This window comes from Magallana gigas, chromosome 7, assembly GCF_963853765.1.
Source record: "Magallana gigas chromosome 7, xbMagGiga1.1, whole genome shotgun sequence".
NCBI classification, from domain to species: domain Eukaryota; kingdom Metazoa; phylum Mollusca; class Bivalvia; order Ostreida; family Ostreidae; genus Magallana; species Magallana gigas.
The window spans coordinates 23,094,209-23,110,404 of NC_088859.1; the positions used below are offsets into that span (position 1 = coordinate 23,094,209).

At 34.6% G+C, this 16,196-nt stretch overlaps 1 protein-coding gene across 6 annotated transcripts in view; it reads right to left on the minus strand.

Moving 5' to 3' along the window:
- LOC105340715 (multidrug resistance-associated protein 1) overlaps positions 1-16,196 on the minus strand; it is a 411,670-nt gene that overhangs the window by 157,711 nt on the left and 237,763 nt on the right. For all 6 annotated transcript variants that reach the window (XR_010707346.1, XM_066065106.1, XM_066065104.1 and 3 more), the window contains one exon: positions 8,105-8,189. Coding sequence is in view for 5 of the 6 variants with exons in the window: in XM_066065106.1 (XP_065921178.1) it covers positions 8,105-8,189 (85 nt within the window). In the remaining variant the exon portion in view is untranslated. The remainder of the gene's footprint in view (positions 1-8,104; positions 8,190-16,196) is intronic.

Sequence of the window (16,196 nt, forward strand, 5' to 3'; positions counted from 1 at the left end):
AATGTAGAGAATTACCATTTCTTAGACGAAATGACATGTAAAAAACAATTCAAACTAATTCAGTATTTTCATAAATACCATTATCAACAAAAGAAAGATACATTAGATTGAAACTTACACATATACAACACATATGTAAAAAATGACAATATTGCCTAAATCTTGCTTAAAACTTGATATTTGACTTTAAAATTTTTACATAGCATTATAAACTTCTGTATATATCAGTATAAACATTGAAAAACTTGAAAATTTTAAGTCAAATCGTGTCAAAGTCCCTTTAATGTGAAGCTGTCAAGTTCTAAAGCTTTTAAGAAAAGTAATTAAAACTTTATTATCAGATCAAAAATTGGCATACATCAATGCTGCCATATATCGTGTCATAAATATCAAATAAAATCTTCTGAGAGGCCTTTCGGGCTTCACAGGATTTGATCACGTGACCAACCACTTAGTCCATACTCAGTGAACTTAAATTTACATGCTTTTTATTTCTACAAAATCTATAAAAAGAATAAAAAAAACTTACAAAGGGCAAAACAGCATTTTCATACTACCAGTAAGTTAGGTCTATCATTGAAAACAGAAGACCCTAATTACTCATTGCATACTAAACAAATCTTAGTTCTATTCAATATCAAAGCCTCATATCAGCATATAAAACAAGCATTCTAAGAGTACTGCATATGAAATACATGTCCCCTACCAGCACCAAAAATTTGATTGTTGTTTAATGAAGTACAAAGGTTTAGAGAAAAATTTGTGAATTATGTTTCGATTGACAATCTCAATTAGGAACTAGAGGCCAATAGGCCTTAACGGTCACCTGAGTAGCATATAATCCATACACAAATTTGTCGAGGAGTCTCATATATTTATTTAATTGGGTTTCATTCTGGAGTAGAAAAATTATAAATTTGTAATTATGACGACCACCTCCCTGCCTGAAATCTTTCAAAAAGAACTATAAAACATATGATTTTGGCGAAAATTAACTGTCAAAAACTTCATGCTGTGTCCATGATGCCAAAAGCCCCAAGTAAAGACTCATGTGTGACAGATGGAGGGGACCAGCACCAGATTCATATTGTAATAGGAAAGGAGGAATATTGAAAACATATGGCTGGACTGGGAATCGAACCAGGGACCCCTGTAACTCTAGTCAGGAGCTCCATCACTGAGCTATCCAGGTCGATATCCACGTTCCCTATAGCCCCAACTACTACAATATGTTTTAAACCAAGATCTCCTCCACCACATTCTTTTAAACTGTTCTATATTTATCATTCTTATTGAAACATTTAAAGATTATGTCGTGAAAAAGCATGGTTCACTGTTCACATACAGACCATGTGTATTTAATCTCTTTTTAATGAGACCAGTCTTACTTACAGTGGATCTCAACTCAGTGTAGCAGCTGTGGAAGGCTGTAAGAAACCAGTTCTAGGCTACAGACTGGTCTCAAGACACTCTGGTTGCACCGAGTTTACTGGAACAATTGAACTGAACCGTTCTTCAGCAACTGCTTTTGCAACTGGACTGCTGCTTTGAACTGGTTACCATTTATTTAAGAAAAATAACAGTCTGAGTCTGCCCCTACTGATGCCAGAGTAAATTTGTATATTGTTTGTTATACTTTAATATGTTCTAAATATATGTGTGTGTTCTTTGAATGTTAAGTTTAAATTAATTTAAAAATGTTGTACAATTCATCCAGCCTCCTAGTTTTCTTTCCAACATAAATTGGGGCTTATGGTATGAGCCAAGTTTATGCTGGAAATTAAAGAAGTATTATCTCACATATTACATATTCACCATACACAAGTCTAAAATTATGTTGCTGCAATCTGATTGGCTGCTTTGGAAAGTGTATATTCAGTTTTGGCACTTAACTCTTTTATGTTTCCCAAAAGCAGTGATGAATTCCGCAATTGAGAGTTGTTTGTATAGTCTTTGATCCTTGTTTTTAATGAGATTGATTGTGATGTTAGATTTAGCTGACTGAAACTCATACTTAGGCATTAAAAGTTCTGCTAGACTGACATCTTTCCCTTCCCAAATTTTTGTCCTAAGCTTGTCGCTTATATCTAAATGTGTACCATACAAACCATGCTCAGCTACACAGTCGTTGTTTGCAGCGACCATTTTTGTCGACAAGCTGGATCTTGATCCAGACAAAATTTCATGAGGCTTAGATGACACTTGTCTTTCCGATTCTACACGAAGTGGGGTCTTATTAATCCTCTATGTTGGAATACACATTCGGAGGAACAGTATCAGCAGTCATGGTGCCATCATCCGACACATTTTTCTTCATCCGAATTTCAGCGTTCCTACTAAGGGACGTTCTGTTCTCCAAGTATAGTTTTTTCATTACATGTACTACTTTCCTAATGTTTGCAGGGACACAAATCCAATTCTCAGCATCAGAGAATTACAGTGTTAAGAACTTTTCATTATTCAGTATTGTAACTTATTCACACGATCCAATCCATCACATATCATGGTGCATACTGTAGGCATATGTGTTTATATGTACAGTAGAATGCTAGAAAGTCTGTGAAAATGGCCAAAGATAGTAGGATTACAATACAAACTTTAGCGCACTGCTTGAAGATGAATCTACACTATAAAAAGCAACCAACAGCAACATAAATTTAGACTCACGGTTGGTGAACATATATAATCTGAGATAATACTTCTTTCAAGCATGAACTTGGCTAATACCATAAACCAGTTAACCTCAATATGTAACATTAAAACAACGAACGGACAATTCCGGATTTTTAAAAAAAAAATGATTGACTATAAATTCAGTTGGCGGTATTCAAAAAAGGTTAATGGAGTTTTCATTTTTTCCCACTATTATAAAAAAAAACCAACCAATTAAAAAATGGCCTAGGGAATTGTCGTGGGGGCCACAGGTGCTAGAGGACAGGACCGACCACCGCCCCTCCATCCCCCCCACCCCCAAGTATCTAGACCCCTGGGACTTTTCTCATTTTTTCCTTTTATGACATATTTATAATCTAATGTATACAATCATTGCATAAAATTACTTAAAATAAACATTTTGAAAAAAAATCATATTGTCCAAGGGGTCTAGATACTTGGGGATGGGGGATGAAGGGGGAGGAGGGTAGTCGACCCTGTTCTCAAGCACCTTTGATGGGGACACAGTCTAAGCAACTGAAAATCAATTCTTCCATATAAGAAATACCATATGATATACCATTAAATCATAAGTTTTTGAAAATAATTTAAACATTTCTGTTACGTAAAATTCGACCCAAAATGTAACCCCACTATACCAGCAAAGACATACTTAATTTACCCGACCTTAGGATTGCATGCTTCCAAATAATTAAGTTAAAGCTTATTTGGCTGACTGCTTTTTGAGATGAAGATTTTCAAAGATTTTTCTCTATTTATTCCTATGTACGAATTTTGACCTCTCCCCCCCCCCCCCCCCCCCCCCCCTCTTGACATTTGGGTTTTCAAGAATAATAATTTTTTTTTTTATTATTTATGTAAAATCTGGATCCCTAATCCCAATGTGGCTCCACCCTACCCCCAAAGTTCACAATTTTGATGAACTTGAATCTAAATAATTTGTGTATGCTTTCATTAAAGTAACAGCTTTTCTAGGCAAATGGGTTTAAGAAGAGTGATTGACAATTTTTCTCTATTATATATTCTTTAATTTGTAAAAATTTGACCCCCATTGTGGCCCCATCCTACCCCTGGGGATCATGATTTGAACAAACTTGAATCTACCCTACCTAAAGATGATTCCACACAAGTGACAGCTTTTGTGGCCGATTTGTTTTTAGTATTTGCCTATGTAAAAATTTGACACCCCACCCATCCATTGTGGCCCAACCCTAACCCCAAAGATCATGATTTAAACAAAACTGAATACTGCCTGTGGATGCTACCACACAAGTTACCGCTTTGTTGGTTTTATAGAAGAAGGTTTAAGATTTTTCTATTTATATTCCTATGTAAAAATTCAACCTCCCCATTATGGCCCCATCCCACACCCTGGGGAATCATGATTTGAAAGAGCTTGAATTTACACTACCTGAGGATGCTTCCATACAAGTTTCAGCTTTTCTGGTTCAACAGTTTTTGAGAAGATTTTTAAAATGTACCAACAAATATTCAATCATTCATAATTATCTTTCCTTGAAACAGGGCATGGCCCTTCATTTTAAAGACTTGAATCCCCTTCATCCTATTATAATTTGTACAGTAAAACTCAGTTATAGTGAAGTGCTAGGGACCAATTGATTTACTTCGTTATATCCGTAATTCGTTATATCCGCAAAAATTTATATGAAAATAAAGTTATTCAAACTATTCTGTTAACGATAGTGCAATTATTTAATTCGTCAAGAAATTCACTATAAAAGTGTTAAATTATGTTATTATTCACCTCTACGGGACTCAAAATCAGTTCGCTATATCCGTAAATATATAATATCCGAATTCGTTATAACCGTACAATTTTGCAACGATTTTATAAGAATTTTACCGGGAACTTAAAAAAACTTAGCCTTATCCGATAATTCGCTATATCCGTGTTCGTACTAAGCGAGTTTTACTGTATCAAGTTTGGTTGAAAATGGCCCAGTGGATCTGGAGAAGAAGTCTGAAATGTACAGTTGATGAACAGATGGACAGAAAGATGGATAAAAAGTGATCAGTGAGCTTTCAGCTCAGGCGAGTAAAAAAACGAGTTGTTTGAAATTATTTTCTTTATCATCTGTGCGTCCCTTGGGTTCATTTAGGTCCAAGCAGGTGTAGCACTTACCCGATTATAATTATGAGAGATCTTTAAAACTTCATGATATAAGGTAACAAAAGTCAAACAATTACTGTGTTAAATGAAATGGTACAGAGGGATCTTAACTCTATTCCCCCTGAAGCATTTTACCCTTTACCCCCTTATGCCACGATATGACGCATTGGTCATTTCCCTAATGACGACTTATGACGCGTCCGTATAGAACCCCAATTTTCTTTGTTTATTTTACTTGTCTGAAGCAAAATTTAGTGGCAAATAACACCTAATAGTGTCTACCTTACACAGACGATTATACACAGTCAGGTTATGCAATGGTTTGACAGATATCACGTGATACACACACCTGTGAAGTTTTAAAAAAATGGCGGCATCGGACGATCATGACAGAGATTGGTTTAGATATTCTACATGATTCTGTGTGTTTAAAATTACCCCCAAGTGGAAATAAACATGACCAATCCACTTCCTTTGAAGTTTATGACAAGAATTTGGTTGATTAGCAGTGAATTAGGGCTAATTCACGACACCTGCATGACAACAACAATGGCGGCCTCCAAACATCGGCACATGTGCATTGGGTCAGCCTGGGCATAATCTAACTTAAATTCAACACATTAACTTTGGATCTTTCCCAGTATTTTGTAGTTATACTGTTCCATAAAAGTATTTAAGAAATAAAACCCAATAGAAACTAATATACAATGCCGTATATGCTATACATCGGCGAAGGAAGGGGGGGGGGGGGGGAGGGGGGGTGCCAAAAAACGAAACTTGTCGAAGTCGGTAAATTATTAGCTCATACCTGGGTCTGAACTAAATGTTTTGAAATCCCCCTTTGAATATAGTTTAATGTTTTGACTGAATTACAATAACTATTTTGAAATAAATATTGTTTTATACATGTAACTGTGCAGACAATAGATACAATAGTGTACAGGGATTTTTACCTGAATTTCTGTACCTTTAATACCGGTATCTGATATAAGTTATATAAAAAATAATAATAAATGCAAAACTTAGAAAAATTCTGATTGCAGTGATACATGAACCATGATAGTTTGATAAAATATTACTCTAGGGATGAATTTCTATACTTTTGATTAAATCTTGATTGTTGTGTATTGGTCTTAATTCGCAAAATAAAACAAGAAACACATTATTCAAAACATGAAAAAATATTTTTGAACAAAAGTTGATCATATGTTAAAATTTCATTCATTAATTTTTATGTTTACAGTAATTTCTTTTAACGTACAGGTAAAATTACCTGAATAAACTCACCTAATTAATTTCTGTTAATTTATTTGTGTACTCTAAAGTTATAATGTTAAAGTTCAATCTTTCCCGATCACAGTGGTATATCATATGGTATGGTTTGACAATAATTCTTGTCAATAACTAGGGTAAAACAAGACCACTCAAACAGTGAAAAACAAGAGAAAAGCTGTCAATGTGACAGCAAACCGGGTTTTCTTTTATGTGAACTGTATCCATAATCCATGTCAACACGTATCCAGTGAAATGGAGTACCCTATATGCAACATTTTGCAAAAAAAATGACCAAGTTCAAAAGCTAGTATTTTTTTCATAAATTATCAGAAATCAAAATCCTAGCAATATGCACACCTCTGATATATGTACAATTGATCTGCAAAAGAAAAACTTTCTATCTTGAAAACTGTAGGAGGAGTTATCCGTACAATGAGGGTACCCTATATGCAATATTTAACCAAAAAATGACTAAGTACAAAATCTAGTATTTTTTTCATAAATTATCAGAAATCAAAATCCTAGCAATATGCAATCTTCTGATATATGTACAATTGATCTGCAAAAGAACAACTTCCTATCTTGAGAACTGTAGGAGGAGTTATCCGTACAATGAGGGTACCCTATATGCAATATTTTCCCCAAAAATGACTAAGTTCAAAATCTGGTATTTTTTTCATAAATTATCAGAAATCAAAATCCTAGCAATATGCACACCTCTGATATATGTACAATTGATCTGCAAAAGAACAACTTCCTATCTTCAAAACTGTAGGAATAGTTATCCGTACAATGAGGGTACCCTATATGCAATATTTTGCTATAAAATGACGAAGTTCAAAACCTGGTATTTTTTTCATAAATTATCAGAAATCAAAATCCTAGCAATATGCACACCTCTGATATATGTACAATTGATCTGCAAAAGAACAATTTCCTAACTTGAAAACTGAAGGAGGAGTTATCCGTACAATGAGGGTACCCTATATGCAATATTTTCCCCCAAAATGACTAAGTTCAAAATCTGGTATTTTTTTCATAAATTATCAGAAATCAAAATCCTAGCATATATGCACACCTCTGATATATGTACAATTGATCTGCAAAAGAACAACTTCCTATTTTGAGAACTGTAGGAGGAGTTATCCGTACAATGAGGGTACCCTTTTGGCAGCCGCCCGCCCGCCATTTTCACCATTTTTATAACCGTATTTTTCCGTTGGAAAACCCGGTTAAAAATTCAGGGGGAAGCTAAGAAAACCTTATAGGGAAATGACAAATGCGTCATATGGTGGCATCAGGGGGAAAAGAGTTAATGTTAAACACCTGTCTTCTCTTTTCTCACCTTATAGAAATACTGATCTAACCCAAGCGTAAATAAGAGCCATATTTCATATGAATATTACACACATATCTTTTGATTAAGAGTATCAAAAGTAAAACTCTTTCTGTGGGGCATCATTATGAAGCAACACAAGAGTTTGAAATCAATTTGCCAAACCATAACAAACAAGTTGAAAGCCAATAGGCCTTGACGGTCACCTGATGTACCATAGTCTAATGTAAAAATTTTAACCCACAATACACAACCAACACCAATAGGTTACCTGAGTGACTAAGTGACCTAAAAACATACATGCTTACTACATATGGCCATATTTGTCCCCTTACCTACCCAAACAAAAAGCCTGAGCATCTGCCCAATGGGCAGTGAATTTCACAATTTAGGATGAGGACTTGAGAACAAATGCATTTAGTTTATCTCCCTCGCCTGTCAAACTACAAAATGCTGGACACTAAATTTGGTCAAGAAAACCCTAGAAGTTTCTGAGAAGGTGTTGAAAATGTCCAAATGTTAAATGATGGACAATGCACAAAGGCAGATGAAAACAATTGCAATAGGTCTCCTGAGTCACTCAGGTGACCTAAATAGTCTGATAAACAAAGTTTGGACAGAATGACTGACAAACCAGAATAAAGACCCCCCCCAAGCCAAGTTTTACCAGTAAGAGTTTAATAACTTACTGCCATTTTCTTCTTTAATTACTGCACCTTCATCCAGTTCCCAACTGTTCAAAAACTTCTGCAGACGATTCAGAGATACCGAGGTCTAAAAATGAATACAAGATTTCAACATTCAAACTGGTATTTTCTTCAAGTTACTGTTACATTTTATAATTTTCAACATTAACAATTATTCATTAATCTAGGCCTGATTTCTAAAAGGGTTGAAAAGAAATATGTTTTAATGGCAGATAATTTTTAATTGGTCAAGCATGATTTTTCAGGATTTATAATGGTGAACAGCCAAACTTTAAAAGAATAAATCCTCTGAGCGTCAAAAATTGGCCCACTTTAATTTGCATAGGAATTAAAGGTTTCCTACATATTACTGTCTCATCATTTTATTCAAACATTGAGGTTTTTAAATTTAAATTTCATCTTTCACTTTCCTTTCATCTTTTTTCTTGACACTGTAATTAGGCAATGTCTCAATTAATAGCAGGAATATGCTGTTTACATCAATGTAAGCGCATTAATGTTTTAAGTTGTCAAAAACTCGGTTAATGAAAACATTTCAATTAATCGTGGAAAGAAATCAAAACAGTTGTGTGCTCATGTTTTTTATTTAAAAAGTACAAAATCTTGTATGTTTGTCTCTATGGTAAAGGTATATTGTTTTCGAATTTCAACCTGTCTTGACCTCATGAATAACAAAGCCTTGAACACACGACTCGATCAAATCTATTCACATTCACACTTTGAGCACACCTATGCAAGATTATGATTGGGAAAAAAAAAAGGCCCATGGGCCACATCTTTCACCTGAGCAACACTAGAATTAAAAAATAAACTTTATGAAGTCAGAGCCAAAATAATGGGACAATCAATGTGTAAAATAGATCATGTTTTCGATCATGAATTAGATTTTCATAATTTTCTACAGATGTTCTTATGTCCTGGTCTAAACACTGTTTCACTTCCGGTTTGCCAGAGTAATTGCACTGGAGTGTTGATTAAAAATCAAGTCTTTCATATTTTTGCGTAAACATTTCATATGGATGTCATTTCATGATATTTTTCTACCGCATTTCATATGGAAATATAATAATCACACACACAAAGTCATTTTATTTGACGCAAAACATAAAAGTATATCATTTATATAAGGGTGCAAAACAAAGTTTTATTTGTAACGCTATAAGGACGTTCTTAGATGAGGGGTGAGCAAAACTGACCGGTATAAAAATTAAATTGTAAAAACATGTTTTATATATATCTATGTATCAATAGAAAAATAAAATTGTGAATTTTTAAAATACTGGTATTTAAAATTAATAACATCTAACTTAATGCTAGAATTTTTTTGGCACTCAAAACAAGAGGAAAATAGACAAAAGGATGTCTCTAAATGCAGTACACCCATGCATTTTAGGCTCCCCCTAACAGCAGAATGCAAATAAATCAGCCATTTAATTTCTGTGCATTTTCAGGAGCAAGTCCTTAGGCATCGTTTTATGGTATTTTCATGGTACATTCGCCAGCTTTTTATAGAGCTATATTACCTGCTAAAAAATTCATAAAACTCTGCACGTGTAAAATCCGGATGTTTTTGGAGTTACCTCCCTTTGTTTTTGAGTCTCACAAAATTAATTTTTTAAAGTTTTCTACATACTTTTTTCATGTATTCAAAAGATAAACCTTTAAATTATGCAATTGAGAATTTAAATTTACAAAGTATACCAAATAAAAATAGCTGGAAAATCCCTATCCATCATGCTTTTTCCAATAGAAAACCCCCCTGGATTTTATATGAAACTGTGTTTAGCTACCTTAAGTTTCAGGTCATTCAGGTCTTTTGTATTTCTCGGTCCAAACACTGTTTCTCTTCCGGTTCGCCACAGTAACTGCATAGGGAGAGCTGATTAAAAATCATCTCCCAAAAATAAATACAGTAAAGTGTCCGAATTTTACACTTATTTTTGCATACACTTAATTTTTGACATTGTACCATTTTTACCAAAAATAAGAAGATCCTATGCAAGATATAAAACCTAACTTTTTACACTGTTAACTTCCAATTCCCTTTGTTTTCATTTTGCCCTCCCCTTCCCTCCAATTTATAAAGCGATCAAAATATATGAGAGCATTTAGGTACATTTTCTTCCTCGACTACTTACTCTGGCTCCAATTTCACAAAAACAAGAGGTCCATGGGCCACATCGCTCACCTGAGGAACAATAGGTATGATAAAATCAGCTTAAGGGAGTCATAATACAAACAATCTGGACAATGTACAATAATACATGTAGATCCTGTATAAATAAAATCCATTTTTCCCACTGGATATTCTTATGTTTATAATCATTAGTCCCTTTTCTAACAGGATGATTATATAGTCATATCACATGATGAGTATTGCAGTTCTCAAAAAGATCTTTAATAATTGTTTATATATGGGATATAAAGCTACATCAAACTCTGAACCTTCTTGTGAGGCTGAAGAATTGTCCTGGAGCCAAAGTATTAACAATTATAAAGAATCATCTGGCTGTTTCTGAGAAGATTTTTAAAAATTTACTCTATATATTCCTATGTAAAGCTTCGAGCCCCCATTGTGGCCCCACCCTACCCTCGGGGGTCATGATTTTCACAACTTTGAATCTACACTACCTGAGGATGCCTCCACACAAGTTTCAGCTTTCCTGGCTGATTAGTTTCTGAGAAGAAGATTTTTAAAGATTTACTCTATATTTTCCTATGTAAAACTTCGACCCCCCATTGTGGCCCCACCCTACCCCCGGGGTTAATGAATTTCACAACTTTGAATCTACACTACCTGAGGATGCTTCCACACAAGTTTCAGCTTTCCTGGCTTTATGGTTCTTGAGAACAAGATTTTTGAAAATTTCTCGAAATTTTTCATTAATTTCTAATTATCTCCCCTTGAAAACGGGTGCGGCCCTTAATTTTCACAACTTTGAATCCCCTTAGCCTACGGATGATTTGTGCCAAGTTTGGTTGAAATTGGCCCAGTAGTTCTTGAGAAGATGTTGAAAATGTGAAAAGTTTACGGACAGACGAACGACAGACAAAATGTGATCAGAATAGATCACTTGAGCTTTCAGCTCAGGTAAGCTAAAAACTCAAGTCAAATCTTTCATATATTTGAGTTTTTTCTCAAATTTGAGAAAACTTACATATCTGCATTTCACAAAAAAAATCGACAGACGGACGACGGACAACAGGTGATCAGAAAAGCTCACTTGAACCTTCGGTTCAGGTTAGCTAAAAAACACCTGTCCCAAATTCCATTATTTATATAAGACACAAACTCAGGAAATCACTTTCCACCTGAACGCACACAAATCCCAGGTTAACAGTAAAGGGTGTCTAAAGAGGTCATAATTAGTCCTGCTAGACATTATGGGATCCATTATATATACTATGAAGAAGCAGTTCATTAAACTACTTTATAGAAAAAAAAGAAAAAAAGGCAAGAAAATGTAGACACAATACAATTTGAATAATGGATAGATTGCTAGAATTAATAATAAATTCAGACAATTGATGTAATCTATTATTGCATATATTTTTTCAACACATCGTATATATATGTAGTGGTGTGTAACTGCATCAAGTGTAGCATATGCTACACTTGATGAAGTTACACACCACTACATATTGGTCTGACAAAGAAGTTTGATTCTTTAAGTTGCCATTCATTTATAAGAATGTTTGCATGAATATGACCTTGACCCTTGACCTACAAACTTCATTCAAGGTCACTGCACATCCTTTGTCCATAACACTCTGTATATGAAGTTTGAGCCAGTTTGGACAAAGGGGAAAGAAGATATGCTCAGGACAAGTATTTTTCATACATTCTGCTATGACCCAGCACTGTTAAGACTGACTATGAAAATATCAGCAGATTTAAACGATGCATCTATTATTACAAAATATTCATATAAAGTTATATTATTTAAGGAATAAGGAATCATTCTTTGAGTATTATGACGTGATAATTTTGGTTAGGGCGTGATCAAATGGATTTGATCACGCCCTAACCAAAATTATCACCTCATAATACTCAAAGAATGAATCCTTATTACTTATATTTATATAATTTTAAGCCATCGTACAATTAAATTTTTAATATAAATAAGCAAACCCCGCAGGCGCCTCCATTTGGCGTCATTTGAAGTTATGGGTTATATAGTACAAAATCGATATGTAGTGTTATCACAGGCAAAGACACTGGAAAATGTAAATATCATGATATTAATGTGATATTAAGGTCAGATGACACGTTCCTCAATTTTATATACTTTTCCCAGGAATTTGTTATTGATTTACTACTACTTTAACAAGATTTCTTGCAAAAAATCAGGATACCTTACCAAGCATTTCTGCAAAATTTTAGTTATATGCAATCTACTATATAATCTTTTTGAAAATACACTTGAATTGCTGATATAAAAATAAACAAGAGGCCCATGGGCCACATCGCTCACCTGAGGGACAATAGGTATGATAAAATCAGCTTAATGGAGTCATAATACAAACTATCTGGACAATGTACAATAATACATGTAGATCCTGTATAAATAAAATCCATTTTCCCCTGGATATTCTTATGTTTATAATCATTAGTCCCTTTTCTAACAAGATGATTTTATAGTCTTATCATATGTTGAGTATTGCAGTTCTCAAAATGATCCTTAACAATAGTTTATATATTAGATATAAACGTACATCAAACTATGAACCTTCTCGGGAGGCCAAAGAATTATCCTGGGGCCAAAGTCTTAACAATTATAAAGAAACATCTGGCTGATTAGTTTCTGAGAAGATTTTTAAAGATTTACCCTATATATTCCTTTGTTAAATTTTGACCCCCCCATTGTGGCCCCACCCTACCCCTGGGGATCATGATTTTCACAACCATGAATCTACACTACCTGAGGATGCTTTCACACACGTTTCAGCTTTCCTGGCTGATTAGTTTCTGAGAAGAAGATTTTTAAAGATTTACTCTGTTTATTCCTATCTAAAACATCGACCTCCCATTGTAGCCCAAACCTACCCCCAGGGTTATGATTTTCACAAATTTGAATCTACACTACCTGAGGATGCTTCCACACAAGTTTCAGCTTTCCTGGCTAATTAGTTTCTGAGAAGAAGATTTTTAAAGATTTACTCTATTTAATCATATGTTAAACTTCGACCCCCCATTGTGGCCCCATTCTACCCCCAGGGGTTATTATTTTCACAACTTTGAATCAACACTACCTGAGGATGCTTCCAAAGAAGTTTCAGCATTGCCGGCTGATTAGTTTCTGAGAAGAAGATTTTTAAAGATTTACTCTATATATTCCTATGTTTAACTTCGATCCCCCATTGTGGCCCCACCCTTCCCCCGGGGGTCATGATTTTCACAACTATGAATTTACACTACCTGAGGATGCATCCACAAAAGTGTCAGCTTTCCTGGCTGATTAGTTTCTAAGAAGAAGATTTTTAAAGATTTACTCTATATATTCCTATTTTAAACTTCGATCCCCCATTGTGGCCCCACCCTACCCCCGGGGGCCATGATTTTCACAACTATGAATCTACACTACCTGAGGATGCTTTCACACAAGTTTCAGCTTTCCTGGCTGATTAGTTTCTGAGAAGAAGATTTTTAAAGATTTACTCTATATATTCCTATGTTAAACTTCGATCCCCCATTGTGGCCTCACCGTACCCCGGGGGTCATGATTTTCACAACTTTGAATCTACACTACCTGAGGATCCTTCCACACAAGTGTCAGCTTTCCTGGCCGATTAGTTTCTGAGAAGAAGATTTTTAAAGATTTATTCTATATATTCCTATGTAAAACTTCGATCCTTCATTGTGGCCCAACCCTACCTCCGGGGATCATGATTTTCACAAATTTGTATCTACATTACCTGATGATGCTTTCACACAAGTTTCAGCTTTCCTGGCTGATTAGTTTCTGAGGAGAAGATTTTTAAAGATTTACTCTATATATTCATTTGTTAAACTTCGACCCCCCATTGTGGCCCCACCCTCAGGTGAGCTAAAAAGGTTAAGTTTACAATACAATAAGTTGTTAAAGTTGGTTTCTGGAAGAACAGACTTTGAAAATTTTCTTAATAAATATTGACAAATATTTTACTTTTTTAAGCTTTAGTTTTTAAGATCTGTGTACAAACATAGAATTGTGAGCAAATCGCTGTATCTTGCTTATAATTCGAAGCTTAACACTCAAATATGGTTAGTAAATAGAAATTGTAAACAATTAAACACAAGAAACATGCACTACATGTATAACAAATAAAGAACACAATTTATTTTTTCGAAATGAATCATATATATATACATGTATATACCTACATATTTCCGTCAGCGATATCAAACTCTATTTAAACTGAATAAACTCGAAAAAATGCCGAGCATCTCAACAAAACCTATTGCATTAATCTACATGTACCATTACGCAAAAGATAATGCCGAATTACCGATAGAATGAATTGTATTTCAGTACCCGTCCCCTACATCCGATTTTGCTTAATTCGCGCAGGTAAACAGTTAACTGTTTGATTTACCGAAGTCTCTGTTTGATTTGATACGTAAAAATCACGAAATACAGACGATAGTTTCCAGGTTACAAAGCATAATGAGAACGAAACGAAAATCAGAACAAGCTAACACCAACGTCATGTGTGAAAACTGTCAACGCATTGAAATATTTAGCCTCAATTTACTTCACAAAATCGGCACCAATATATTTTGTATGTTTCAAAATTTCCCTTCATACGCGAACTGTTGCACAACAAGCAAATTCATCATAGTCAGATCGACCCTTTTTCGTATAATGTCATGGCTGCTTTAAACAAAGAACCTCGTTTTAGAAGTATGGAATCATTTTACCGGATGCCGAACCCGAAGCTATTAAACTGATTGAAACACGCATTTCCTTTATTATTATTTTCGTAATAACTCAGATTTGAAACAAAATTTCCACTTAATTTTTGCAATTTATATTTTCCTTCCCATAAGGATAATTTATGCTAAACTATGTTGAATTTGCCTCGGTAGTTCTTGAGAAGAAGATTTTTAAAAATGCACCCCCCTTTTTCTACAGTTTCAAGGTTTTCTCCGCTTTGAATACAGATCAAACTTTTATTTCTGCAATTTATATTCGCCCTCCCATAAGGATGATTTGTGCCAAATTTGGTTGAAATTGGATAAGCGGTTTTAGAGAAGAAGTTCAAAATGTAAAAAGTTTACAGACGGACAGACGGACAGACGGACAGACGGACGACGGACAAAATGTGATCAGAATAGCTCACTTGAGCTTTCAGCTCAGGTGAGCTAAAAATATATAAAGCACAGAGAATTCCCCAATATTGGAGCTTCAATGGGGCCAGGACTTGAACTCACGACCTATGAAACCTGCGCTCCTAGCAGGGAGCGGCCACTGCTCTAACCACATGGCCATCTAGGCATATATCTATATATATAAATTTAAATAAAATTAAAGTCGATTTTAAATAATAATAAGTTTACTGGAACTCTTTATAATGAGGAGATACAAAAACAAATGCTCGAGGAACGTGTCGTCTGACCTTAAATGAAACAGTATAGTAAATGCTACTTTGTACGACACTAGGTGTGGTCCCCTGAATTGACAGTCAGTCATGTGATATGTGTTGATAATTTGGAGGTCATTAACCAATTTCAATATTACAAGGGCATACCCTTATTTGAATTAAAAATTTAAATGATGATTAAATTCTACTCCTCTCAGGTAGATTCTGAAAAGTGCTGCTGCTTTGCATAGAGTTCATCTTTTATAAGAATAGATATCAAAGAAATGAGCTCCGGTTAGAATTTATATGACTTTTGCTTAATATTTTACGTATTTATTAATTCATTCTATAGTCATTTCCTTTATTACAGACCCTGAAACGTTCTACAACACCACACGCTCGCTGCACGCTCGCTAAACGGTTCACACGAAACGCTGAACGATTTACACGAAACGCTGCACGCTTTGCCCGAAACGCTAAACGATTTACACGAAATGCTGAACGGTTTACA